At 20.6% G+C, this 27,245-nt stretch overlaps 9 protein-coding genes across 9 annotated transcripts; 4 read left to right on the plus strand and 5 right to left on the minus strand.

Moving 5' to 3' along the window:
* Positions 1 to 19: 19 nt before the first annotated feature.
* PY17X_1017900 (major facilitator superfamily domain-containing protein, putative) lies at positions 20 to 2,215 on the minus strand (the record flags this gene model as incomplete). Its single annotated transcript, XM_721176.2, has 1 exon — positions 20 to 2,215. One exon carries the CDS (start codon positions 2,213 to 2,215, stop codon positions 20 to 22), a length of 2,196 nt encoding a protein of 731 aa, XP_726269.2.
* A 1,567-nt stretch (positions 2,216 to 3,782) lies between these two features.
* PY17X_1018000 (WW domain-binding protein 11, putative) lies at positions 3,783 to 5,417 on the plus strand (the record flags this gene model as incomplete). Its single annotated transcript, XM_722335.2, has 1 exon — positions 3,783 to 5,417. One exon carries the CDS (start codon positions 3,783 to 3,785, stop codon positions 5,415 to 5,417), a length of 1,635 nt encoding a protein of 544 aa, XP_727428.2.
* A 351-nt stretch (positions 5,418 to 5,768) lies between these two features.
* Positions 5,769 to 7,796, minus strand: PY17X_1018100 (conserved Plasmodium protein, unknown function; the record flags this gene model as incomplete). The annotated part of the gene is made up of 7 exons (XM_022956236.1): positions 5,769 to 5,834; positions 5,921 to 5,985; positions 6,079 to 6,153; positions 6,351 to 6,400; positions 6,535 to 6,662; positions 6,792 to 7,136; positions 7,287 to 7,796. 7 exons carry the CDS (start codon positions 7,794 to 7,796, stop codon positions 5,769 to 5,771), a joined length of 1,239 nt encoding a protein of 412 aa, XP_022813306.1.
* A 1,864-nt stretch (positions 7,797 to 9,660) lies between these two features.
* Positions 9,661 to 10,500, minus strand: PY17X_1018200 (uncharacterized protein; the record flags this gene model as incomplete). The annotated part of the gene is made up of 1 exon (XM_722477.1): positions 9,661 to 10,500. The coding sequence occupies one exon, from the start codon at positions 10,498 to 10,500 to the stop codon at positions 9,661 to 9,663; it is 840 nt and encodes a 279-aa protein (XP_727570.1).
* A 3,395-nt stretch (positions 10,501 to 13,895) lies between these two features.
* Positions 13,896 to 14,636, plus strand: PY17X_1018300 (exosome complex component RRP41, putative; the record flags this gene model as incomplete). The annotated part of the gene is made up of 1 exon (XM_722869.2): positions 13,896 to 14,636. The coding sequence occupies one exon, from the start codon at positions 13,896 to 13,898 to the stop codon at positions 14,634 to 14,636; it is 741 nt and encodes a 246-aa protein (XP_727962.2).
* Positions 14,637 to 15,532: 896 nt separating this feature from the next.
* PY17X_1018400 (conserved Plasmodium protein, unknown function) lies at positions 15,533 to 15,724 on the plus strand (the record flags this gene model as incomplete). The annotated part of the gene is made up of 1 exon (XM_022956238.1): positions 15,533 to 15,724. The coding sequence occupies one exon, from the start codon at positions 15,533 to 15,535 to the stop codon at positions 15,722 to 15,724; it is 192 nt and encodes a 63-aa protein (XP_022813307.1).
* A 563-nt stretch (positions 15,725 to 16,287) lies between these two features.
* Positions 16,288 to 17,730, minus strand: PY17X_1018500 (uncharacterized protein; the record flags this gene model as incomplete). The annotated part of the gene is made up of 1 exon (XM_722868.1): positions 16,288 to 17,730. The coding sequence occupies one exon, from the start codon at positions 17,728 to 17,730 to the stop codon at positions 16,288 to 16,290; it is 1,443 nt and encodes a 480-aa protein (XP_727961.1).
* A 1,469-nt stretch (positions 17,731 to 19,199) lies between these two features.
* PY17X_1018600 (DNA mismatch repair protein Msh2) lies at positions 19,200 to 21,635 on the minus strand (the record flags this gene model as incomplete). Its single annotated transcript, XM_722905.2, has 1 exon — positions 19,200 to 21,635. The coding sequence occupies one exon, from the start codon at positions 21,633 to 21,635 to the stop codon at positions 19,200 to 19,202; it is 2,436 nt and encodes an 811-aa protein (XP_727998.2).
* A 1,859-nt stretch (positions 21,636 to 23,494) lies between these two features.
* On the plus strand, positions 23,495 to 25,783 carry PY17X_1018700 (conserved Plasmodium protein, unknown function; the record flags this gene model as incomplete). Its single annotated transcript, XM_022956239.1, has 6 exons — positions 23,495 to 23,663; positions 23,775 to 23,882; positions 24,000 to 24,138; positions 24,322 to 24,424; positions 24,601 to 25,534; positions 25,656 to 25,783. The coding sequence occupies 6 exons, from the start codon at positions 23,495 to 23,497 to the stop codon at positions 25,781 to 25,783; spliced, it is 1,581 nt and encodes a 526-aa protein (XP_022813308.1).
* Between the last annotated feature and the right edge of the window lie 1,462 nt (positions 25,784 to 27,245).

Genomic DNA, 27,245 nt, shown 5'->3' on the forward strand with positions numbered 1-27,245 from the left:
ATAGGAGGATGGTGTAAAATTAAATTATATTGTTGTATATTTTATCTTTTTTATATGTATATTTAAGAATATATAAAAGACCAAAAGAAATAAGCCAAGGAAAACAAGTCATAATTAGCAATACATGAGATAAAATATTGACATTATGTTTATTTATATTTGGTGTTATATAATTTACTTTTCTCTTATCAATATAATTATATTTATTTAAAAAAAAATCTAAAAGAATTGTACCTAAAATTGAGGATCCTATATTTTCAAATGCACTCATTAATGACATTACAAAAGCTGTATGTTTCTGCTTAACAATTTCTATTAGTATTGGTTTATGTGCACCGATATTTACCCAACCACTTAATATTCCCATAAATAATGAAATAATTATATAATATATAAAAGATTCTGGTTCTTTTGGAATAAAAAAAAACATAATAAACATTAATATAATTCTTAAAAAGTGTGTGCACATACCTATTAATTGTCTATTTATATCTTTATTTAATTTATAAATATAATCACTTATAATACCAATAAATGGAGATACTATACTTGCACATAGCCAACTTACTGATATAATTAATCCGCTTTTGAAATCAGAAATGTTGCAATATTGAAAAAAATATATCATTAAACTTAGAACATGTCTTGGTATTCCATTTAACATTCCCATAGATATAAGTATCCAAAAACTGTAATTTTTTAAAACATATTTTATTTCATATAAATATGCAAATTCATAAATAAATTCATTTTTTTTTTTTTTTTCTTTTGATATTAAACTATCATGTTCATTTTTTTGAAAAATTGAAATAGAATGATTATCATCACTTGTATTTTTACTGCCATCATTTTTACTGCCACCATTTTTACTGCCACCATTTTTAGCCCCGACATGTTTAGCCCCGACATGTTTACTGCCACTTCGCGAACGCACCGTTTCAGTAATATTATGCCCTCCACCAGCTTCCAAATTTTTAATTTTTACATTCCAGGGTTGCTCGTTTCTAGAAATTAAAAAAACGTTTTCTTCATTAAGCCCATTTTCCTTTCCATTTAAATATTTGCTTGTTCTTTTGAAATTTTGTTTATCATTCTGAATGCCCATATCTGTCAAATTTTCAAGGGGGGTCATAAATGAGAGGTTTTTGTTTTGGTTCTGGTTTTGGTTTTTGTTTTGGTTCTGGTTTTGGTTTTTGTTTTTATTTTGAAGCGCCTTTTTTTTCAGTTTGTTATTTTTAATTAATTTGAATAAAAATATTGAAACGAGGAAAGGAAAAAGTAAAATAATAAAATAACAAAGACGCCACCCTTTAAATCCAAAATATAATTTATTACTCAAATTTGTATTTATAAATATTGATAGCATATGTGATATTGATGTGAAAAAATGTAGAAAACCATATATGGTACTTCTATTTTCACTAAATACATGATTAGTATATATTTTTTGTATTAATATGTATATACATGAATTATTCATACCCATAATAAATAAAAAAAAAAATATATATATATAATTATTAGAAATTGTAATTCCAAATATAACTATTATATAAATAATTAACGAAATAAAAAGAACATTTAATGTGTATTCATATTCACTTATAGTTATTTCATCTTGTAAAGGAAATCTATTTACATATGGTTCATTATTATCTTCTCTATTTTGTTTGTTTTTTTTCTCATCATAATTAAATTTTCCAATATCTCTAGACTCATTTTCATTATTAAAATTTACTTCATATCGAATTTTACCAGAATGATCATTATTGTTTGGGTTTGAGCTTTTGACTAAATTTTCACTATTTTCATTATTTTCACTATTTTCATTATTTTCACTATTTTCACTATTTTCACTATTTTCACTATTTTCATTATTTTCATTATTTCCACTATTTTCACTATTTTCATCATGTTTAAAAGATACAATTTTTTTAAAAGAAAAATCGAAAAAAATTGCAAAAAAAAAATTTGAAGCAGAATATGCTAATTTATAAATAGAATTCATATAATATAAAGTTTTAACATCGATACTAAAATCTTTTTCAATTGATTTATATAAGGATGGTAATGTTTGATCTAGATATTTATGTATAAATGTAAAAAATAAACATAATATAAATGTATTTATATATGTATATTGTAAGTTTGTTTTAGGGAATAAATTATTTATCATCGAAAATATTTGTTTGGTATTATATTTTTTTTTTTCCATTTTGTTAACACATTTTTTAAACCGTCTTATTTTTCAATGTATAAAATATTGTTCTATCCCCAAAATTGTTGTATTATCTTATATTGCATTCTTATAATTTCGATAAAGGTTTATCATTGTCTTCAATTCCGCATAAATATTATCAAAATAAATCAATATATGACAAAAGTTTATTTTTTTAAAATATTTTAACAAATACGTGTGTGCAAACACCTATTTACAACAAAATATATATACCCATAAAAAAAAAAAAAAAAAAAAAAACGATCTAATTCTTCTGCATTAATTTAACAAGACAAATATGGTATATCTATTCAAAACTGATATTCCATGATTTGGGTATACAATTTTATATAACCATTTAGATATTAAGATAGACTATTATTATACACAAAAAAAAAAAAAAAAAAAAAACGAGACACTATTATATATTATAGTTGTGTATTTATAATTATACTCTTAAAAATGAATACACATATTTATTAGTAACATATTATCACAAGTTTGTGAAAAACATTAAAAATACGACTGTTTTTTATATTATTTATTACTAAAAATAAATAAAATAACAATTAATAATTAAATATATAGTAATGGTAATACAATCAAATTTAACGTTAAAAATGAAATACTTTCTTAATGATTTTTTTTATAATAAATTGTTAATTAATAAAAACAAAAGTTATTAAAATTTATTATATATTATTGGCAAATGCATATTCTTATAATTTTTTTTTATATCTTACTACCAATTCATCATTGCACATATATACAAAAAAAATAAAATTAGTATAGTTATGGTTTTTTTGATATGCTATAATATAGCGCTTTTGAACTAGTAAAATAAAACAAAATAAAACAAAATAAAATAAAATAAAATAAAATAAAATAGCAAAATGGCAAAATAGCAAAATGGCAAAATAGCAAAATAGCAAAATAACAAAATAACAAAAAAATTCACATATATTTTTAAATATATTTGATGTAATTTATAAATATATAATTAAACAGTAATGCAAAAATACCAATTAAAAGCGAATGGGCTATATTTTTTTTTTTTTTGAATTTAAAAAAATTGAAAGATATATAAACTTAAAAAATTAGCGGAGAAAAATTAAAAGGTGTAATATGCATGTACTAAGAAAAAAAAAAAATAAATAAAATAATAAATATTAAAAACATATGAAAATATAACTTAAAAATTGGAAGGAATTAAATTTGTTTTTTTTATAAGACTATTTTTTTTGTTTTTTGTGCTAATTTAACGTTGATTTTTTTTTTTTTTTTTTTTTTCAATTTATTACTTTCTTTCAAATTATTATAATATATAGATAGACAACTATAGTTCTATATATTTTGTTAGTTTTATTTCACCTCCAAAAATATATGCATAAATAAAACATTCCTATTTTTGAACACAACTAAAACCGGTATACTTATTTTTTTTGTACTCAAATGGGGTTACCACTCTAAAATAAAAACATGTACATATATACATGTACATATATATATGTATGTATATGTATGTATATGGATATACATATTAATAGCATTATAAAAGATCATAATGAAGTTCAATCAAATATCGAAGGAAGCTTGGAAAAAAAATAAAATCCCAACCGATACATATCGAAAACAACAAAAGAAGAAAGAAAGAAAAAAAAAAAAAAAAGAAAGAAATGAACAATTAGAAAAAATTATAAGTAAAAAAAATCCTTATGTAGTTAAAGAAAAATTAGATATTCTTAAAAAAAAAGAAAGTCAAGGAAAATTATTACCATTTGAAAAAAAAAAATTAAAACAATATGAAGGGTTATGGAGTTTAATAAAAGAAAAAGTAAAAAATAAAAGTTATGTATATAATAATAATGGAGTAGTATATAAAATAAATGATAATGAAAATAATTATGAAGAAGAATTATCTAAAACTATATCAGATGCTGATTCAAATATCAATAATGAAAATGATACAAATTCATATGACTCATCATATTATTCATATGATGAAACAATAAAAACTGAAAGTGATAAAGACGAAAATAATTTTTTAGAAGAATTACCATCTTTACCTAATGGCTTACCAGATGAGTGCATAGAAGAATATACACGATTATATGAAAATGGGCATTTTAATTCTAACACATTTTGTAATATAAATAATAATAATAACAATATAAATAATAATAGTAACAATATAAATAATAATGGTTATTATCCATTTAGAGTACCCGAGGAAAATAACAATATTTCCAAAGGCTATGTGCATAACCAATTGCTTCCTAACAATAACAGTAATGCAAATGCGCATCAAGCATATTTGGTGAATTATTATTATAATTCATATGCACAATATTATAATAACTTATTTTATAATAATAATTATATGAACACGCAATATACAAAAGAGCCCGCACCAAATTCTATAAAAAATGGTGACATAAAAAATGGTGACGTAAAAAATGGTGACGTAAAAAATGGTGACGTAAAAAATGATGACGTAAAAAATGGTGACGTAAAAAATGGTGACGAAAAAAGTGGGGATGCAAAAGGAGGTGGCAACTCATCCGAAACGATAGTACCTAACTCGAATGATGCAAACTATGCAAACTATTACATGAATTATTATAAAAATTTTAATATGTATATGAATAATACATTTAACCAAATTGGCAAAAATAATAATAATATAAATTCTATACAAAATAACCCAAATAACTATTATTATAATTATAATTGTAACAATATGAACAATAACATTCCATCTCCACCTGGATATAACAATTTTCAAAACAGTTTTATAAATAACAATTATAATATGAATTCCCAAAAAATTGCAAATAAAGGAAAAAGACATAATAATAATTATGGTGATGCAAAAAATATTGGATATTCATCACCCAAAAAAAATAAAACAGGAAATAATAACACATTTTATAAAAATTCTTCAAATAACATAAATATGAATAATTATGAACCAAATGAAAATAAAAATAATGATGTACATAATTTTAATTCAACGAATAATGAAAAAGAAAATAATGTACAATATTTTGTTCCTATCAATTTAAGAGTAAAAAATAAATTAAATGATTTATGTGAAACAAAAATTAATGTAGTGGATAACAAAAATAAAAGTGACGATAAAAATATTAATATAGACGTAGAATATAATAAATTTATTAAGGAAGTAGATATGAATTAAAAAAAAAAAAAAAAAAAAAAAAAAAACATTATATAATTTTATGTACTATTCATATTTTTTTTATTATTGATTTTTTACACCTTTCTATTTGTTTGTTTTGGTATATTCCCCATATATATATATTATATATATATATATATTATATATATAATAATGTTTATCTTTTTATGTTTGTTTTTATGGATAACATATCTTTATGCTTTATGTGTCTATTGACACATTCTCACATTCTTGAATATTGAATATTAAAATTTTTTGTGAAGACATTATTTGAATATTCTTTTCCCCTTATAAAATAAATTCGCATTTTCATAATTTCATTTTTATAGTTTCACTTTTATAATTTCACTTTTATAATTTATTTAAAAAATATAAAAGTAGAATATTGAGTGGGAATCCTGGTAAAAAGTTTGTTGACTAAAAAAAAAACATATATAATTATTTATTTAAATGAAATAACTATATTATATGAATACATACATGTAGCCAAAATAAATCATTACCATATATGTACAAGCAGATATAAAGTTGATAACTATTAGTAGCATTATTATATATTTCAATCCCCCTATAAATAATAATCACAAAATGAAAAATAAATATATGTGGTGACCAAATTTTATTATGTTGAAAAAAAAATTTTAAGTTAATGGGGGCTTACTGATATTCCTATTTAGTAGAATATATGGTATCCAAAAAAATGAAATTTTACTTATTAAGTAATTAAATGGTATTCCTTTAAAAATAAAATAAAATAATAATGATGATAATGATGACAATGATGATGATGATATAATGATGATAGTGATGATATAATGATGATAGTGATGATATAATGATGATGATAAAAAAGACGTGGAAAAAATACTCAAAATATTGAACATTGTTGTATTCCTTTATTGTAGACATATTTTTATAATTATATAATAATACCTGAAAGGGTATTAAACTCATGTAGGGAAGGGTTTTTCTTAAATTCATCTCTATATTTAAAAAAAAATTAAGGCAAAAATGTGCTAAGGCAAAAATGTGCTAAGGCAAAAATGTGCTAATTTAAGAATAGAAATTTTCTTTAATAGCTAGTAACAAATAAAAAATAAATTCATATTTGTATAACCGTAACAGATCGATGATATTTTCGTCAAGTATTTGTGTTATTTTAAAATTTTGTGAAAAAGAAAATGGGGCATAATTAGTGGTGAAATAATATGCTATTAGCCATATCGCTTTCATAAAAATTTTGAGCTAAAAAAAAAATTATAAATGGCCCATGATTTCTATTCATTTATGCGAAATAAAACTATGCATATTAATTTTATGCGTATTAATTTTATGCATATTCATTGTGCATATTCATTTTTTTGAAAGTCTTACCTTGAATTTATCTATTACTTGTTTTGCAAATATAATTAAATATATTGCTATTGTAATTAGTACTTTTAATTCATAATATTTTTCATTATATATTATATATTTAAAAAAATATAAAATATGAATATAAAACCTTAACCCAGTTCCATGATAAGGATGCAAGCTTATATCGTTGTATTGATATGCACTTAAATATGGGTTAGTTATATAGAAAAAAGGTAAAAATAAAAAAGAGAATAAATCTTCACCACAATGGTTATATTTAATTTTTAAAACCTTTTCGAAAAAATAAACTAATACAAATCCTGATAGTATTACTTTCAATAATATGCTAATAATGAATATTGTCTAAAAATCGGAAACATAAAATGGTATATGATAAAAATAAGTTACATTTTAAATGGAAATAAATTTTATGTATACATGGGCGTATACATACAACTTATTATTTTTTCGCTTTTTTTTTTTATCACAACAATTTTCATATTTTAAACTTACCGAACTAACACGTTTCGCATATAGACATAAAACGATGTAAATAAAAAAAAAGGTAAACAATGTTTTTGAAAAGTGAGGGTCATTTATAAAAAAAATATGAAAAAAAAATTTGCAGAAATATAAAAAATTAACTAAAAAATTATCGCTAATACTATTTTTGAAAATATGTATAAAATTAATATCATGTAAGTCAAAATTTAATATCTTTTCATAATAGTTATAATTAACAGAAAATAGGGGTTTTATATTATTATAATTTAATGTGTGTAAAACATAATATGAAATAATAAAAAAAGATGAAAATATTAAGGCATAATAATTTATGTGTGTAAATAAATCTTTTATTTCATATAAAAAAATTCTGGTTTTATGAATAAAATTTTTTATAATATAATATATTGGATTGCTTGTACTTATTATCATATATAAACAAATAAATACTACACTGATTGTTATTAATGGTTCCAATAAATCTATACTAACATTATGAGAATATTTTAAATTTTCCATTTTCCCTTAAATAATTATTAAATATCAAAATTCTTATTCAAATTTGTATTAATTATTTATAACTCCTTTTCCGATTATAATACATTATCTGAAGTTTGTTTATATAATATTTTTTTTTAAAGAAAATAAAATTATATTATTGAAAAGAGGAATACAATTTTTATTCAACTCATTTTATAGCTATATGTGCAATTGTAAATAACGAATAAACTTCATTACAATCGGTTTTAATTATTGAGACGATTTTCCATATATGTAAGCATATCATATGTAAGCATATCATATATTAAGCATATCATTATATATATATTTTTTTTATGATTAAATATGTATAATGGTAATATCAATTAGTAATAGTTATTTTATTATAACATATATTTTTTCTTTTTACCAATAAATAGCTAATTATTACTAGTTCAATAGCCTTTTTCACATTTACAAACAAACACAAATACACATTTTCCTATCTCTATAATGTACAATGGGCTTTATGTAATATTATTTTATTCCTAAAATTTCTATCATATTATAAAAATAATAAATTGTATACATATATATATTATTACATATTAGCAAACGTAACACACATATTAATGTGTACAAATCTCAGAAGCAAAAAACAATTTCGATATCTTTCTTATTATTCTATTTGTTCAATAAAAAAAAAAAGAAAATAATTACCATCCTGATATTTTCAAAAAAAAGAAAATAATTACCATCCTGATATTTTCAAAAAAAAAAAAATACAATCTTTAATTGTTACAATTTAAATGAAATATCAAATTGATACATGTATGATTTTTATAATTTTATTATAATCATGAAAAATAAAATTAACTCATAATCCTTTTTGTGGGGTTAAGAATTTTAAATATAAATATATGCATAAGGCTCATATATATGTTACTACATAGTCATAAATATATTATATGCTTTTTAATTATGAATGATTTGCAACTTAATAATGGAAAAAGAAGTTGTCATAATAAATATAGGATATTATTGTGACACAAATATTACTTTTTATTTATTCTTTTAGTATTAAAAAAATATCAAAATTGTATCATATATATTAGTGCATTTTTTAAAGTAAAAATAGTCCCTTGCCATATACTACAATTTAGGGCTTTTTTAATGAAAATTCGAAATGAAATTATGTATATAATATGTAGAAAAAATATGTGACTACATTTTGTTTGTGCATTCCCTAATTTTAGCATACAGACATGATAGTTTTTACTTTTTTTTTTTTGTTTTTTTTGAAAAATGACATTATATAGTTATTTTTTTTTTGTTTTTTTTTTTGTTTTTTTTTTTGTTTTTTTTTTTTGAAAAATGACATTATTCATAGTTATTTTTTTTTGTTTTGTTTTTATTTTATGGAATAGTAACTACATGCACACATATAAATATACACATTCACACGTACATATTCATTTTGCAACATTTTAAAAGCTAGTTAATTTTAAAAATTGCGCAATGATAATAAATAAGAATAAATAATTAATTGAAATAATGATCAGGAAACAATACGTAAGAAAAACGAATTAAAATAAAATGCAGCGAAACATAATCATATCGACATTAAAATATAAATTTCAACGTACATTTCTTTTTCTGATAAAATATTGTATAATTATGATTGTGCTGAAAGAAGAAAAAAAAAAAAAAAAGACATAAAAAGGACATATATAATTTAATGTTAAATAATATTCGAATATTTAACCTTTTGAAAATGAATAAAATACTCTCTGTATATTTTTTTTTTTTTTTTTTTTTTTTTGAAATAAAATAATGTTATATTTGTTGTCACGCATGCATTGTATATGTACGTAAATATATGTATATTTATGTGCTAATAAATTCATTCAACTTTTGTTTTCTTAGTATCAGTTTCATTATCATTATTTTCTAAGGCATCTTGTTTTCTTTTATTATTTTTTTCCTCTTTTGGGGCATTTTCACTATCTTTAGTTTCCCCATCAAAATCTTCTTCTTTATTTAATTCTTCAATTTCTTCCTCTTCTAAATCATCATCTAATTCATCATCATCTTCATCTTCATTATCATTTGGTACAAATTCTTCATCTTCATCATCTTCTTCTTTAAAATCAGCTTCATAAAAATTTTTTAATGTGTTATCTTCTTCTTCATATTCTTCTTCATCATCTTCTTCATCAGAACTTAAAACTTCAACACCATCTTTATTATAACAATCTATTATTTTAACATCTGGTAATACCTCAAATAATTCTTTTCTATAATTAGAATCCTCTGAAAATGGATTAAATTGTACTCCTAAACGGGTTAACTGTTTTAAATCTTTTAATGTTTCAAAATCTTTTATATTTTTAAAATGATTTCCTCCTATTTCTAATGTTTTAAGATTTGGAAATGATGTTGTAATATGTTTTAATATATCAACTGTGCTTAGATGATTATCTGTTAATTCTAAAACAGTTAGAGATTCCATAGTTGGCATACTTCCTAAATTTTGTATACCTGTTTGATTTAAACATAATCTTTCTAAATTTTTGAAATTTTTTAATAATTCAATATCTTCGCTTTTTATAGTATTAAATTTTTTTCCATCTAAAATTAATTCAGTTATACTTTCATATGCATTTTCATTTGTTACTTCCTTGTTATCAGTAGTATTTTCTTTTTTCCATTTTTCGATTCTTTCGTTAATTGCCTTTTCCATTTTTGACAATATTTTAGAGACTTAAAAAAAAAAAAAAATGTGTTAAATTTTTATAAATATACTTAGTATTTATATATATATGTGTGTGTGTATATATATATCGATTTAAATAAATATATATATATACATTCCCATTATATGGTATATCACTCACAGTTTATCTTGTATATATATGTGTGCACATGAATATGTATATACTATTTATTATTTCTATATTATATATGTATATATAAAAATTAAAAACACCTTAAAATTCTATACACATAATTCGCATGTAAGCAAGTATAAACTTATAATAAAGCAATATAGTATTATTAAATTTATTTGAGTATTTTTTTTATCTTAATTGTGTAATGTATGCAATAAATTAAGAAAATGTGTTTGATAATAAATAAGTTAAATATATTAATGTGTTGATAATAAAACGCCAATAAAATATGCTTAAGTAATTATTAAAGTGGGTTATTTAATATTAAAACATTAAGAATAATATATATATATAATATTTATATATTTTTTTTTTTTTTTTAAATGAACTCATGAATATTAAAAGTCATGATAACGTTAATCATAAATATAATCATAAGAATAATTGCAAAAATATTCGCAAGAGTTTATCATAAGAATAATAACAAAAATATTATTTAAAAAATTTTATTAGAGAATATTTTCATTAAAATATAAAATGTTCTTTTAAAAAAAATAAGAGATAGGTATTAAATATTTTGGGCTAGTGATAATTACTATATACTACTTTTATTTAAATGCATATGCATATGCATATTTAAAATATATGTGCGGATTTGTACATATTTAAATGCTCTATATATGTGCATATATTTATGTAGCATTTTCTTTCATTATTTTTTTTAATTTCATATTAAAAATGAAAAATATAACAATAATGCAATTATAATATGCTTGGTTTTCATATACTTGTAATTTTTATACATACAAAAAAGCATGAAAATATTACATTTTAAAAGAAAAAAAAAGTAACATACCTTTTTATTCTTAAAAATTTATAGTTTGGTATATAGTATGCAAAATATGTATATATTAATTATAACGCATCAACATGAGTTTTTTTTTTTTTTTTTTAACTTATAAGATCATAACGAATGTGTATTCTTTTATTCATATTTGAAATTGCAATATACAATTTTCATTGGGGGCATAAGCACAAGTAATATCATATGTAATATGAATATGAATATGTATATGTACATGTACATGTATATGAATATTTATATCTTTTAATATTATATTTATGTATATGTTGTATTTGTAATATTTTTCTGTTTTTTTTCTTACCTTAAGTTTATTATAAATTAATTAATCATTAAATTTTGTACGTATAAGCTACTGTGACTGACACTTTTCACGTCAGCTTTTTTTTTTTTTTTTTTTTTTTTCTTTCGTTTTAAACTACAAATATATCTTATGTATACATAAAAGTTATAATGTGTGTAGAGGTATGGATGTATAAAGGTTTGTTAGTTATGTATGAATTTATATACGTATAAAATATTTATTTAAATATATTACCTTCCTTGAAATATAAAGAAAAAAATGTGTGTGTATTTTTTAAGTTTTTTTGAAAGTATTTAAATTTACATAACAATACAATATAGTATTAAACTTATTAAATTTTTTTTATAAAAATTTATGATTATAGAAAGATAATGTTATAATATAGATAATGAAAAGAAAAATTATGTATTATATAATATTACATTTTTTTTCTACAAAATATATTTTTTAAATAAGATACTGTGTAAGGCGAGGAAAATGTGTGTATTTTTTTTTATATATTTTTTTGTTTTTTTTTTCAATTCAAAATTTTACTTTTTTAATAGTTTCCTAAATTTAACTATAATATATAATTATAATGGAATGTGTGCATTATGTTTTTTATATGAAAATACTATTTTTTTTTTTACTTATATAATTTGCATAAGTGTGAAATTATTTTTAAGAAAAAAAAGGTTATATTTATGATATATAAAAAGAAAAGAATATGAAGTTATGTACACATTTTAACATATCTAAGTATATAATGTGTAGATATATATATATGTTAGACGTTTCTAAACCTCTTTAATACTTTACATATATTTTTTTATAATCTAACTTTTTATTTATAATACTTTTCCTCTATAAAATATAAATATTCGATATTTCGGAAATTCTATAACGATATATAACTTCTCCATTACACACTATTTTGGCTTAACATTCTAATATTACCCATATTATTTTGTCTCTCTTATTTGTAACCTTATCACGAGTTATGAGCATATCATACAATATGTATGTATATATATGTGTATATATATGTATGTATATATATATATATATATATATGTATATATATTTGTACGATTATATTGTATTTATTTATGTTCTTAAAATGTTATTTTGACCATATTTATAATTATAATATTTCTAACTATTATGCTAAGGTCAATATATAGAGAAAAAAAAAAAATGTTTTAGATCATTAGAATTTATTATTAATTCTTTCCAACTCATATATCTCGCAAATGTATATATGTAAAATTATATAAAATTATATTTTTTCAATTTCCATCATCTTTGTATAAAATCATGCTAAGCAAATAGTATTATACAATATAGCTAAATTAATTTCACAAATTTAAAAGTTAATATAATTTCTTTGTATCATATACCTATAATATATATATATATATATACATACCATTATAGAGTATAAATATATGCTTATTTAACGGTTTGCTTATAAATAGATTATAAGCCTAAAGTGTTGAGTTTTACTTATATTTAAATATCAAATTTTATACAAGATATAATAAGTACAAGCGAATTAATTTATTATATATATTTTTTTCTTAGTTTCCTTCAATGAACATATTCAAATTATGCATTTTTCCACATTTTGATGTTTTATTAAATTTGTTTATTATTTCATCCATATTTCTTATCCTTTTCAATTTATTTTTAATTTTCCGAAATTAAGAAGATAAAGTTAAATGGTTACATCATTTATAAATATAATGCAAGGCGTGATAAAAAAAAAAAAAAAAAATGTAAAAAAAATGTAAAAAAATGTAAAAAAATATATAGATCATTATAACAATTTTGGAATAAATTATAAAAAAATACTTTCACAATTTAAGCTTTATTTTTACATAGTTTTTTTGTTTAAATATATTATAATATAAAAATCTTCTTCATTAAAAAAAAAATAATAAATATACAAACATTTTTATTAATTTTATCAATAACATGAATACTATTTACTTTATTTTGACTAATAAAGGTATAGATAGTGGTAAAAATATAATTTTTTAATATGAATAAATGTATGTTGTTTGCATTTATAGTAGTGTTTAATTTATTCCCTAATAACAATGCCACCTCTAGAATATATTAATGAGGAGGGTTATCGACTTGATGGGAGAAAATGTAACGAATATAGATTAATAAAAATAAATATGGGAAATCAGAATATATTTAATGATGCAGACGGTTTTGCATTTTATGAGATTGGGAATACAAAAATATTATCATATATTCAAGGACCAACAGAACTAAAAAAAACAGATGATAAGTGTTCAATAAAATGTGATGTTTTTTTATCACCATTTAATGTATATGATAAAAGGAAAAAAAAAACAAAAGATAATATAACAAATGAAATAAGTGCATATATAAGAAATATTTGTGAAAATATTATATTATTAGATTTATATAAAAATTCTGAAATTAATATTTTTTTATATATAATTGAAAGAGATGGAGGTATAAAACATGCTGCAATTAATACATGTATATTAGCATTAATTGATGCTGGTATTGCAATTAAATATTTTATATCAGCATGCTCAGTTTTATATTTGCAAAATAAAATAATAGTAGATGGTAATCAATTGGAAATTAACTCAGGATCTCCTGAATTAACAATGGTTATTGAATTAAATACACACAAAATTATTTTATTAGAATTTGATGCTGAAATTCCCATTGATATTTTCGAATCAATGGTCCAGACATGTATTGATAGTTGTATTAACATAGGTAGAGTTATGAAGTTAACTGTTAAAGAAAATGCCATAGGATTATTATGTTTAAATAATTTATTGACTAATTAATATATAGATAAATTATCAGTATTATATATGAACATTGAATATACTCATTATGGGCTATTTGTTATGCATGTAGCATATTATTGTTCATATAACTATTTTTTCTTGAATTTTTTTTTAATAAATACACATTTTTAATGATACACATTTTTAACAATACACATTTTTAACAATACACATTTTTAACATTTTTTTATGTGTACTTTTATTATTTTTTTTTTTTTCACACTATTTTTTCATTTTAATTGTCTTCATCCAAGATCAATAAATAAATAAATATATACATATATATATATACATACATGGTCAGTCATTATTAGCTACTTAAAAATAATAAAATAAATTTTAATGTTTTCGTACGGATATTTTTTCAAACAAAACGAACAAATAATAAATATTATTAACAAAAATATTTACTAAAAAAGTTATAACCAATATTCAATAAGTTTCACATATCCTTACGATAATTTTAAGGTAAATGTGTATATACGTGTATTGGAGAAAATACTTTATACATTTATTTATTCTCCCAAAAAAATAATAAAAATTATAACATATACAATAAATTTTTAATAAATAATATTTTGTACATCACATGGATAAAAGAAATTAAGTATTTGATATTCATTCAATAAATAAAATATAACAGTATAATTAAATATGTTATTTCTTATACATGTGTGTGTTTGTTTAGTTATTTATCAGTTTCCCCTTTAAACCAATCAAAATATAATAATTTTCTTGAATTTTTTCCTTTCTCATTAAATTTATGTTAAACTTAAATAATTTTCCCCCTTTTTTTCTTTCAGTAATTCCATAAGCATTCAATATAACCATATATATAGTAATATATTTTTTTTTACATTTTTATCGTTATTAAACCTTGGAAATAAAGTGCAATGAATAGGGAATATTCATCAAAACCGAGTACATATTTGTGGGATATAGATATTGCTATTAATGCATTAAAGGAAAATGCTGTAGATTGTGTTTTATTTTTCGGATTTATTATAAGTATTTTGGGGTCATTTTATTTTTTATATTGGCTAAAAACTTGTGAAATGGGAAATGTATGTACCAAAAATTATTAAAAATGAACTTTGATGCATATAAAATTCAGGAATTTATTATTTTTTTAAGCTACTATTAAAACCCTTTCAATCTTAAAAAGGAGAAAAACAGGAAATTTCAATATGCCCGTAAATAAATATATATATATATGAATAGAGTTAAATGTAATTAAGGAACAAATTTAAGTAAAATTCGGGGTCCATTATATATTATCCCATTTAAGAATAGTTAGAAGATTACAATGGAGAAAAATATGAAATTATGGACATAATATATTTGTATTGTGTGCTATAATGAGAACTATATTTTTTTTGCGCCTTATAAAATAATATACATATAAAAATTGTCTACAATAAATATATTAAATGAAATGGAAATTAAAAATATTACTCAAATGTAATTTTTCTATGTACCATGAATATTTTCCATTTTTTTTAATGATATATTTTCCATTTTTTTTTTTTTTTTTTGGTGTTAATAATGAAAATTAGTGGAACAGTATATTATTCATGGATATTATACGAAAGGGTATTGCATAAAAATATATTCACATGTATAATAATATTTCCATTAAAATGGGAAATTAAATATTAACTTTTTTAAAAGATATAATAACATAAAATAAACAACATGATGTAATAAACATTAAAAATAATGCTAATGTCCAAAAAATGTATTGTTCACCTTCAAATCCATTTTTTAAATTCATTCCAAAAATTCCTGCTATTGTACCAACAATAGCTATAATAATTCCATATATTTTTAGTCCCAATTCTAATTTTAAAACATCATTTCTTGCATCATCTAAATTTAATTCAACCATTTGTAATACATCATCTAAAGATTCATTTGTTCGATGAATTATTTTTAAAAATTCTTCAATTTCATGGCAATAATATTCGAGTAGCATTTCAGTATCTTCACTGTATGGTGTTAATTCACATTTTTCCCACATTTCGGGTTTATCTTCAAAATAAGAAACTTCTAATCTTCTTATATCATCATCATTACTTAAAACAGCATGCATAGCTTTATAAACACTTTGTACCTTTTCTTCAATTATTTTTAATTTTCTTCTCATATCTGTTAATTGGTTTATACATTTAAATATGCTTGGATTGTTACTTATTATATCGAATAATTTTTCTGTTTCATATATTACAGGTTCAATTTCATTTTTTAATTCTTCATATATATCAACAAATATTGATTCTAAAATTAATATTTCAAATGGTAATGAATCTTTAATTTCAGATATAACTTTACTATTTTCAATAAACCATTTACATGATTTTTCTTCCTTTTTTACTATTTCAGGTATAGGATTATTTGTAAATGTTGGGATATATAACAACAAATCTTTAAATATAATACATTTTCTATATGGTAAATTTATTAACACACAATTTCGTTTAGGTGATATTTCAAATCGTGTGTTATTATTACTTGATAACAATTGTCTTATATCTCTATATTGTGCTAATCCACTTGAATTTATAGGAATATTTTCTTCTTTTATATGATGCACAATTTTTAATAATTCATGAGATTGTAAAAGATAATGAACATTTTCTCCGTTACTTATCTTATGAACATGATGTTTTAAATATTTATTAAAACATTTTATTCTACCTTTAAAATGTGCACTTTTTATATTGGGTTCTTTTTCATTACAAATTTGTATATTACTACAATTTTTTCTACAAAAATATAACTTATCATTTAAAAAAGATTCTTTGTCTTCTTTTGAATTTTCATCATCTAAAATACTATTATATATGGAAATTTCACAGTTTTCTTTTTTTTTAAGTCGAGATTTTAGATAATTCATATATTTATTTTCTATTTTTATTTTCTTCTCATTATTTTTTGGAGAGTTATTCAATTCATAGATTGTAGATGGTTGTGATAAAATTTTCATCTTTATATTATGTTCCCCCTCTTGTTCTTCATCATGTTTTACAATTTCCTCATCACTATCACTTTCGTTCAGCAATGGTTTATTCCATTTTTTCCCCTTTGACATTATTTCTATATAATAGATCAATATATATATAAATATATATAATATTCGAATACAATGGTTTAGTTTAAAGTATACTTGTGCTAGCTAAAAAAAATAAAAATATAATGAAAAAAATAGCTAGATATAAAATAATTATTCACACTATTTATGTAAACAGTTTATGCAATTTTTCTCGAATATTTATATATGTCTATATCTATATGTTATTTATTTGTACTAAATGTTTTGCCTTTTGAACAAGAGCACAAATTTGAAGGTTTAATTAAATTATTTATAATTCCAAACTATATTTATTTTGTTATTTAATTTTTAATGGATTTTATTAATGATTTACTGAACATTTTTACATATATTTATAGAAAATCAGAAATAGCCTTTAAAATAAATACAACACCAATTTTTAAAATGTAGTTATAAAATACAGTGTCTTAATTTCCATTAGTATCCCACTAAATGTTTTCAACGTAAACAAAAAATAATTTTTTTTTTTTAATTTTTTTTAATTTTTAATAAAAATAATAAAAAAATGTAGAGCAATTGCAAAAAATTTTAAACAATGTATTGTGAAGTATTAATTTCTCTAAATTAACAATTCCGTGTATAAAAAACATAAATTATAACTATATACATTCTATGTGAAAATAAATAAATGATAATATTTTTTTGGTATTCTGATATAAAATTAAAAAAAATATACAAAATAAAAAGCATGGAAAATATATATAGGTACAAAAACAAAACAAATTAAGACATAAAATTAATCAGAACACAGTTATCTTCCATAAAAATGTCCCTTCTTCAGGAAGTTTACAATAAAACATATTTACATATATAGCTAGCTAATAAAAATTCAATATTGCATATAATTGTAATAAAAAAAATATTTAATCGCTAACAAAATAAAATTACAACTTGGTGGTAAACCACGGTATATTTTTTTTCGTTGCATTATCTAGCTTTCTCTCTTTGTTTATATATATATTTTTTTTTTCACATATCCAAAGAAAATGAATATTTTAATATTTCAGTTCCCTGGTTTTATCAAACATTTTTCGATATTACTGAATTGTTTATTTTTCCCTTCAAATGATCTTAATATTTTAATTAAAGAATCTATTCCGATTTATTCATTTAAACGATATTTATTTTTATTTTATATATTTCTATATTTTCTTTTTTAAAAATTTGTCTTTATGAAAAAAATGTTGGCGTAAAAAGTGTGCGAACGAACTGAAATCATGAAATTGTAAAAATATACACATGTAAACACATTTGTAGATTTGTATATTATTTATAATGTTATAAAAAAAAACTTTAAAATGTGTATAAACATTAAAAATGTATTTGGAAAATATTATCATAGAAAATGGTACTATATATATAAAACAACATCTGAAAATTTTATATAATATATGAATCCGATAAATATTATGCTATGCATATATAAATTAATATTCACAAGGTACATATTAAATGGTGAGCTCCTTGAGATACGTTTTTTTGGATATAAATCGTTTGATGAATTCACTTTCATCTTTCGAAGAAAATATATAATTAATTTCATCTTTAATTTTCACGTAATTGGAAATATTATTTTTATATTTTTCATTGGTGCTAGAGGAAGTGTCAATATTTAATTTTTCTTTTAAATAGTATTTATTTTCAGCAGATTCCAATTCTTCTACTTTTTCATATGCCTTTTGTATAACATCTTTAGGAAGTTTAGCTATTTCAGCTACATTTACACCATAACTTTTATTAGATGCACCATCTTTAATTTCGTATAGAAAGCATATTTTTTTGTTTTTTTGATCAATTATTGTTTCGATATGTCTGTTAATAACACCTTCGCATTGATAAGCTATGTTTGACATTTCATGAAAATGAGTAGCGAATAAACAAAAACATTTTATGTTATCTAAAATATATTTTCCAATAGACCAACTTATTCCTAACCCTTCATATGTAGATGTTCCTCTACCTAATTCGTCAACGATAATTAGTGAATTATTATCAGCATTTTTTATAATTGCTGATGCTTCTATCATTTCTGATAAGAAAGTTGAAATTCCTTTTAATTGAAAATCAGATGCACCTACTCGACACATAATTTGAGTAAAAATAGGTATTTCACAAAAATCACATGGAACAAACATTCCTATTTGTGCTAATATACATATTATAGCTATTTGCCTGATATATGTACTTTTTCCTCCCATGTTGGGTCCTGTAACTATTATTAATCTACTTTTGTTTTTATTCATATGTATATCATTGGGTATAAAATTACTTATATTATGTTGTAATTCTAATAATGGATGTCTCGATTTTTTCATAATAACATTTTCTCCATTTTTAACTAATGCTGGTCTAACATATGTAAAAGGTGAATTATAACAAACAACAGAAAATGATACTAACACATCTAACGTAGATACTACATCTATAAATTTTTCAATTACAGGGGTATATGTAGATACAGCACATATTGTTTTTTTTACAATTTCTGATTGCAATGTATTATAAATACTTAAACAATGTTCATATTCTCTACATAAATTTTTTAAAGTATTTGTTGTAAATAAAAATTCGTTTTTATTCATACGTATTGGTAAATATTTTTTTTTTTGTTGTTGAACTAAAGGACAATCTTTTTTACACACTCGAAATAAGAATCCATTAGTATTACATTCTATTAATCTAATGTCTTCTCTCATTGCTTTTTTATTACGTCTATCATGTTTATCAGAAAATAAATCTTTTTCGACATCTTCTTTATGATTTTTAATTTTTTTCATTAATGCACTTTTTTCATTATATATTTGTTCTAGTTCTGAATCGAAATGTTTTGAAATTAAATAAACTTTATTTTCTTCAATTTCTTTTAAATCAATAGTCATTTCGATCATATCTAAGAATTTTGAAAATTTATTTAATATATCATGTAATGGTTTAATAAGAATTTCATTTAATGTTTCTTTATGTTTTCCATTAATAGATACTAATAAAAAATATATTTGTTTAAAATCTAAAATTGCATAATATAGTTTTACAATATCTTTTAATATCATTTCTTCATTATATTTAGAATTTACTCTGATATCGTTATTCTTATTTATTTCTTTTAGGTAATGATTTAATTTATCTAATTCAGGTATCCTTTTTAAATAGTTACAAAAAACGCTATTACGTATATCATCTTCGTCTATAAATGTTTCAACAATATTTAATCTTTGATTAATTTCTAAAGCATTTGTTAATGGCTGTGTTATCCAAGAAACTAATTTTTTAGATCCAATAGAAGTGTTGCATTTATCTAAAAATTTTAATAAGCTTGTATTATTATTATAACTATGCGTATTTTTTTTATTTGGAAGAATATTTAATGCAGTAATAGCGGCCTTATCTAATCTCATATATAAATTCATATTATATATATTAATACTACATTGATAATTTATATCTTCATCTTCTTTAAATTTTAAATAATTTATTAACACCATTAAACATTTACTTGCATTCTCTAATTCTAAATGTTTATCGTAATTTCGAATGTCATCATTTTGTGGTATTATTAATTTCAATTCTTCTTTTAAATTTGTTATATCATATTTTTTTTTATCTGTTAAAATAGGTTCTATATTACACATCTTAAATAAATTTAAAACCTTTTCTTCATCAACTAAATCAGTCGTACTATTAAAAAAACACTTACATGGTCTTTTCTGTATAAACAATGATTCTAAGGCAGTAAAATATCCATTGTCAATAAATTCAGTCATTAAAAATTCACATTTTAAATAATTATAAAAACAAACACCTATCGTTTTCTGATACTTCTTCGTATCTATAAATAAGCATAATATTTCATCATTGTTTATCTCAACTGTTTCGTTATTTTCCATTGTCTTTTTTTTTTTAGTAATACACAATACTACTCACGAAAATATTTTTGAACAGATAAAGGTGTTCTTATTTTTGTCACTGTAATGTATATATATTGCACGTATGTGTGTATTTTATGAACTTATTAAGCCAGTGTATAGAACAAGACTTTTATTTTATTTCTTAAAATTATGGCAGAAAATGTGAAACTATTCTTAATATTTTATTTATAGGCACAACACAAATTGATAGTTTAGCATACAATTATTATATTATATGGCAAAATGATAAAATTCAAAGCTTTTTAAATTTCGATTTTTCTTAATTTTCCCTTTTTATATTAAAATTGAATTATCCCAAATGGTGTAAAATAAAATAAACAAGTGATATATTATAAATATGTGTTAAAAAATATATTGCAAGTATTTAACTTATTTTGAAATTCTATTAATTTTTCAAGTTAAAGATTTATTCATTTAAAAAAATACTCTTTTATCTTTTTAGTTTTTTATTCTTAATATTATACTTCTTTAAATTAAAGTGTTTAATGTGTAATTTAATAAAGATATTTCATAAGCGTAAAATTAGCCATTTTTCGCTTTATGCAATCGATTGTTAAAAATTTGAAAACAAATATGTTATTATTGCATAAGTTATTGAGATACAAAATATTATTTTTGGATATTTAAAAAAATATATTGTAATATTCTTATTAATAGGAGAGGTTTATTTAAATTAAAAATTTCATTTTTTTTTCAGTCTTGTGTAAAAAAATTTATGTAATAAGTTGCATATGCTATACATTTATCATGTGCATATAATAAGGATAGCATAATTTTTCTCTTTTATTTGTTCAATAAATATTCAAAATGTGTTACAGTAAAAAATTATAAAAAAAATATATATATAATAGCTTGAAAATTTTTATTAAATGAAATATACAAAATTCTATTTTTTAATTTTTAAACTTTTAAATATACTAAATTGATCAATTTTTATACATACCCATGGTATATATTTATTATTGACTCTCCCAAAGAATAAAAATTAATATTAATACCAAAATACATATTCAAACAACATAGTTAAAACAAAACATATTATTATATACAAAATCTTTGTAATATAATGTTTGTTTTTTTTTTACAATTCTTCAAAAAAAAAAACAATTGTCTCAAGAACAAAAGTAATATATATGAAAATCAAATTGAGAATATGAACTTTACAAAAAAAAATATACGTAATAATTATTAGACCGTATATGGGATTTTTGCGCATGAAAAAATATAATAGGCCAATTGTAAAATATAAAATTTTTTCAAGTATAATTTTAAAAAATATATTTATTATATATATATTTAATTTATATACAAATTTTATGAAAAACGTAAATTCATTGACCCATATTAAAGGTATATATTATCACATATTTCAAAAAATATGCAAATTTTTGTTGATTTTTTAGCTTTGGGATTTTTATATCCATTCATTTTTATTATATAAGTATTGCATAATTATAGTATTTATTAAGAGATTTATTTCACAATTATAAACATCATTTGCAAAATATTAATATAATATTATATGCACGTTCATGAAAATATATGCTTTTATTATATATAAAATTAAATTATGGGAAGCATTTTTATATAATAATTATTAAGAACAGAAAGAGGAAAACTAAAAAAAAAAACACAAAGCGGAAAATTAATTTGTGATATACTATCTTAACGAAATACATGTTCAGGAAAATATACCGAATAATAGATGAAATATGCAAACAAATAATAATTAAAGCATTTTTTAGTCTTCCTTTTCCTCGTTTATAATTACCCATTGTTTTAAATATCACAAATTTTGACGTTTTTTTTTCTACATAATGATTTTCATGGGATTAAATAGTGACTACAATGCTAGAATAAATTTAAAACTAAAATTTATTGTAAAATCAATAATAAAAGTATTAACTAAGCATTTAATATTAATAAGCATTTTAAATCTAATTATATCACTATGTCATAATTACGCTATAGATAGAGACAGTAATAGTATGGACAACATAAAAAATAAAATAAATATTTGTGTGTGCATGAATTTTATTACTTAGTTTTTGTAATTTAAAGTGAATACATTTTTATATTTTTTTCTTATTTTTCAAGACCAGCTAAATATTGTAGCACATTTATTAAGGGGAACATTTGTTAGCTCTGTACCATCATGCATAACACTATCATTATTGATATTTTTCAAGGAGCACAGCTTAAATAGTATATATAACTTATAAAATGTTTATTTTATTTAAAATTGTGACCTTATATAGTTTTTTGTGTGAATTCCTCATATCTATAATCATATAAATATGTTATATATTTTTTCTTCTTTAGATTACATGTACAAAGAATGGAATTTCCTAAACATAATATGTGTAATATTAACCTTTTATAGTATATTTTATACGAAAACTGTTTTTTCAAAGGACTATGGGAACAACATATATGACGTTTTATATGTAGCATCGATATCGTAAGGACATAACATATATTTTTTCTTTCATATGTTTTCACGCTCAAATGAATATATCAAATGTATATTAAGAATATAAATTATAATAAAGTGTACAAATTTATGAAAGTTATTATGTATATTATAAAAATAAAATAAGCACAACAAATACATGTATATATTTTGTGGTTTTTATATTTTAAGGTATATATTGCAGAAGAGGTTTAACACAAAAAAAATGGGTATACATGATTTTCAACATTGTATTAACTCAGAGACAAAAAATATAATTGATCTAATTCAAAAGGTATGATATAAATATTGTTACTCCTATATTTGCATTAATTATTTATTATTACTATTTACACATCTCCATATCTTAGTTTTTTAAATATACTAAAATTCAAAATTTATTTGTGTCACAAATTAATAACATATCAAATACATTTAATATATTGTTGTATATGTAATTATTTTTTTCAGGGGGTAATTCTAAATATAATACCACTTATCTTCTCATATGTATTGAGCTTTATTATCGACATTTTATTAACAATAATAAATAGTATCAGTTTTAATATAATTTTAAGTATACTAACCCATCCGTTTGATGTCATACTAAATTTACCAAGCATATACAATTTATCAAACATTTATGTTCTTAGTAGTTTTTCATATTGTTTATCTATACTTTCGGCAATATGGATATCAGCTATATTAGAATATCATTTTATAATTTTCAATTTCTTATTTAACAAATATGATTATAAAGTACTTACATCATTAAATAAATTTCCAATGCACAATCAATGCTCTTATCATGATGAATTTTTTGTCGTTACTTGTATATATAATTACTTAAAAGATGTAAGTTATAGAATAAAAGGCCATAACATTGAAATAACGAATATGGATAAAAAAACAAAATTAAAATTGTTATTATTTAAAAAATTAATATTGATCAATGCAAGTTTGAAGTATAAAGATGAGATAAATATATTAAGTCATATATGCAACCCAATAAATACTATTTTATTTGAAGATAATAAGTTTTGGAATACTTATATCGACTCATGCATATTATGCATTGAAGATCTAATTTGCCAATTGAAAAGATATATAAATATTTTAAATCACAATCAAACTGTTTATTCTATCGAAGAAAAGTTAGAATTAAAAAATATTATGGACAAGCATAGAATAAATAAATTAAAGGATACTATTGTGTTGACTTGTATATATTTAAAAGGAGTTTCATTATGGTCAATTGCAATAATAATCATCTGTAAAAATGTTATAGTTTCAGTTATTAGAAAGTTATCATCAATTATAGTTTCCTTATCATATGTTTTATTTGATTTTTTAAACTTTATCAAAATAAATGAGTTATATGATCCGTTACATCACCTATTATATGGTAAACCTAAATTTTATATTTCAAAACAAACAAATGTTTTTTACTTATAGAAATTACGTAGCTATATATACACATAAATATGCACCTATATATATTTTTCTCGATTTCATACATTTTGCAGAAATGAATTCCATTGTAGATATATTTAAATTTTATAAAGAAGATATCTTGGATAACAAATATCAATATTCATACAATTTATATAAAGGCTTATCGTACCTCTTCAGAAATAAATCATTAAATTACTAAGTTCGGTTATAAAGCCCAATATTTGCAACTTTACTCCTTTGTGGATATTTAAAGCTCTTTTTAATTTTTTTTAAACAATATATCCCAACATCCAATAGATACATGAATAAATCCATAAATATTCTCTTTTTATAATTTTTTTAGTTTATTTGTCTAAAAAAACAAATATATTTGTTTAATTTTATGTGTTTTGTTTACATAGCATCTCTTCATATTTTTATGTTTATATATATTTAAAAAATTGTATAAACAACTAATATTAACGAAAAACTTTTTAAATATGTTTATATAAAAACTATTTTTGTGTGAAATATAATCTACATTTAATTTTATAGAAAAGTAATAATAAAATATACTTAATATATGTATATATTTTTAAATTTAATCTCCATACAGCAAAATTATAATTTCTTAAAATAAAAACTATTTTACCTTAATTTTATTAAAACGTAGCCCATATTTATTAATCATTTAACACATTATCTATCTTTAAAGTCTTTCTTTCTTCATTATCGTTGAAATAGTAACACCATGATGTATATTATTATTTTGAAAATATGTTTAAAGTGAAAAGAAAATAAAACATATAGTAAAATAGTTTCTGTAAAATGTGAAATTTTTAAAAACTACAACATTATAAGGAACCAAAGAATTCCATAAATTTAATAACATTTTTTTTTAATGCATTTCTTCATTTTTCATAAATCACCAACTTATGTTAAAAAATATGATAAAATGTGGATATTAAATATGTTTTTCACATTCATTGATATGAAACAAATTATGTCGTATAATAAATGGTAACGTTAATCAGTATCACATGAAATGTCTTTAAAATTCTATATATTGTGATCTAAAATAAATTAATACACATTACAAATTCTATGTTTATATTAGATGACAAACAAATTATATAATATATAACATATATTCATGCAAAATGCTAATCATAGTAAAAATCAGTATTTTCAATTAATATTGATTCTATTTTTCACCAACAAAAAACGAAATCTTATTTTATGTCTAAAAATGTCATTTTTTAGCTAATGAAATAAAAGATATTGAAAATATATAATTCAAATGACATCGATACATTTAAAATCTTAACATTTTATAAAACATATATATTTATTAAAAGGTTTGCATTTAACTACTAATGAAGAATCTTTTACAAGCACTGGATCAATATACTGGATTTTTTAAAATATTAAATTATGAGTTAATATATTACATAGATGAATTCACAAAACTCTATAATCATATGTATTACAATGATTAATTTGTTTTATCATGAACAAAAGGGATTATTATTGTATGATTTTTATACAATTAAAAAAGTTACATAAATTCTATGTTCGGTATCCAGATTACTCTATCACCAAAATTTTATTCGATGATAAAAGTGGGAGTGTATTATTGTTAAGTATAATTAAATAGTATTTTGTGTTATAAAAGGAAATTT

Source organism: Plasmodium yoelii, assembly GCF_900002385.2.
Source record: "Plasmodium yoelii strain 17X genome assembly, chromosome: 10".
In the NCBI taxonomy this organism is placed as follows: Eukaryota; Apicomplexa; class Aconoidasida; order Haemosporida; family Plasmodiidae; genus Plasmodium; species Plasmodium yoelii.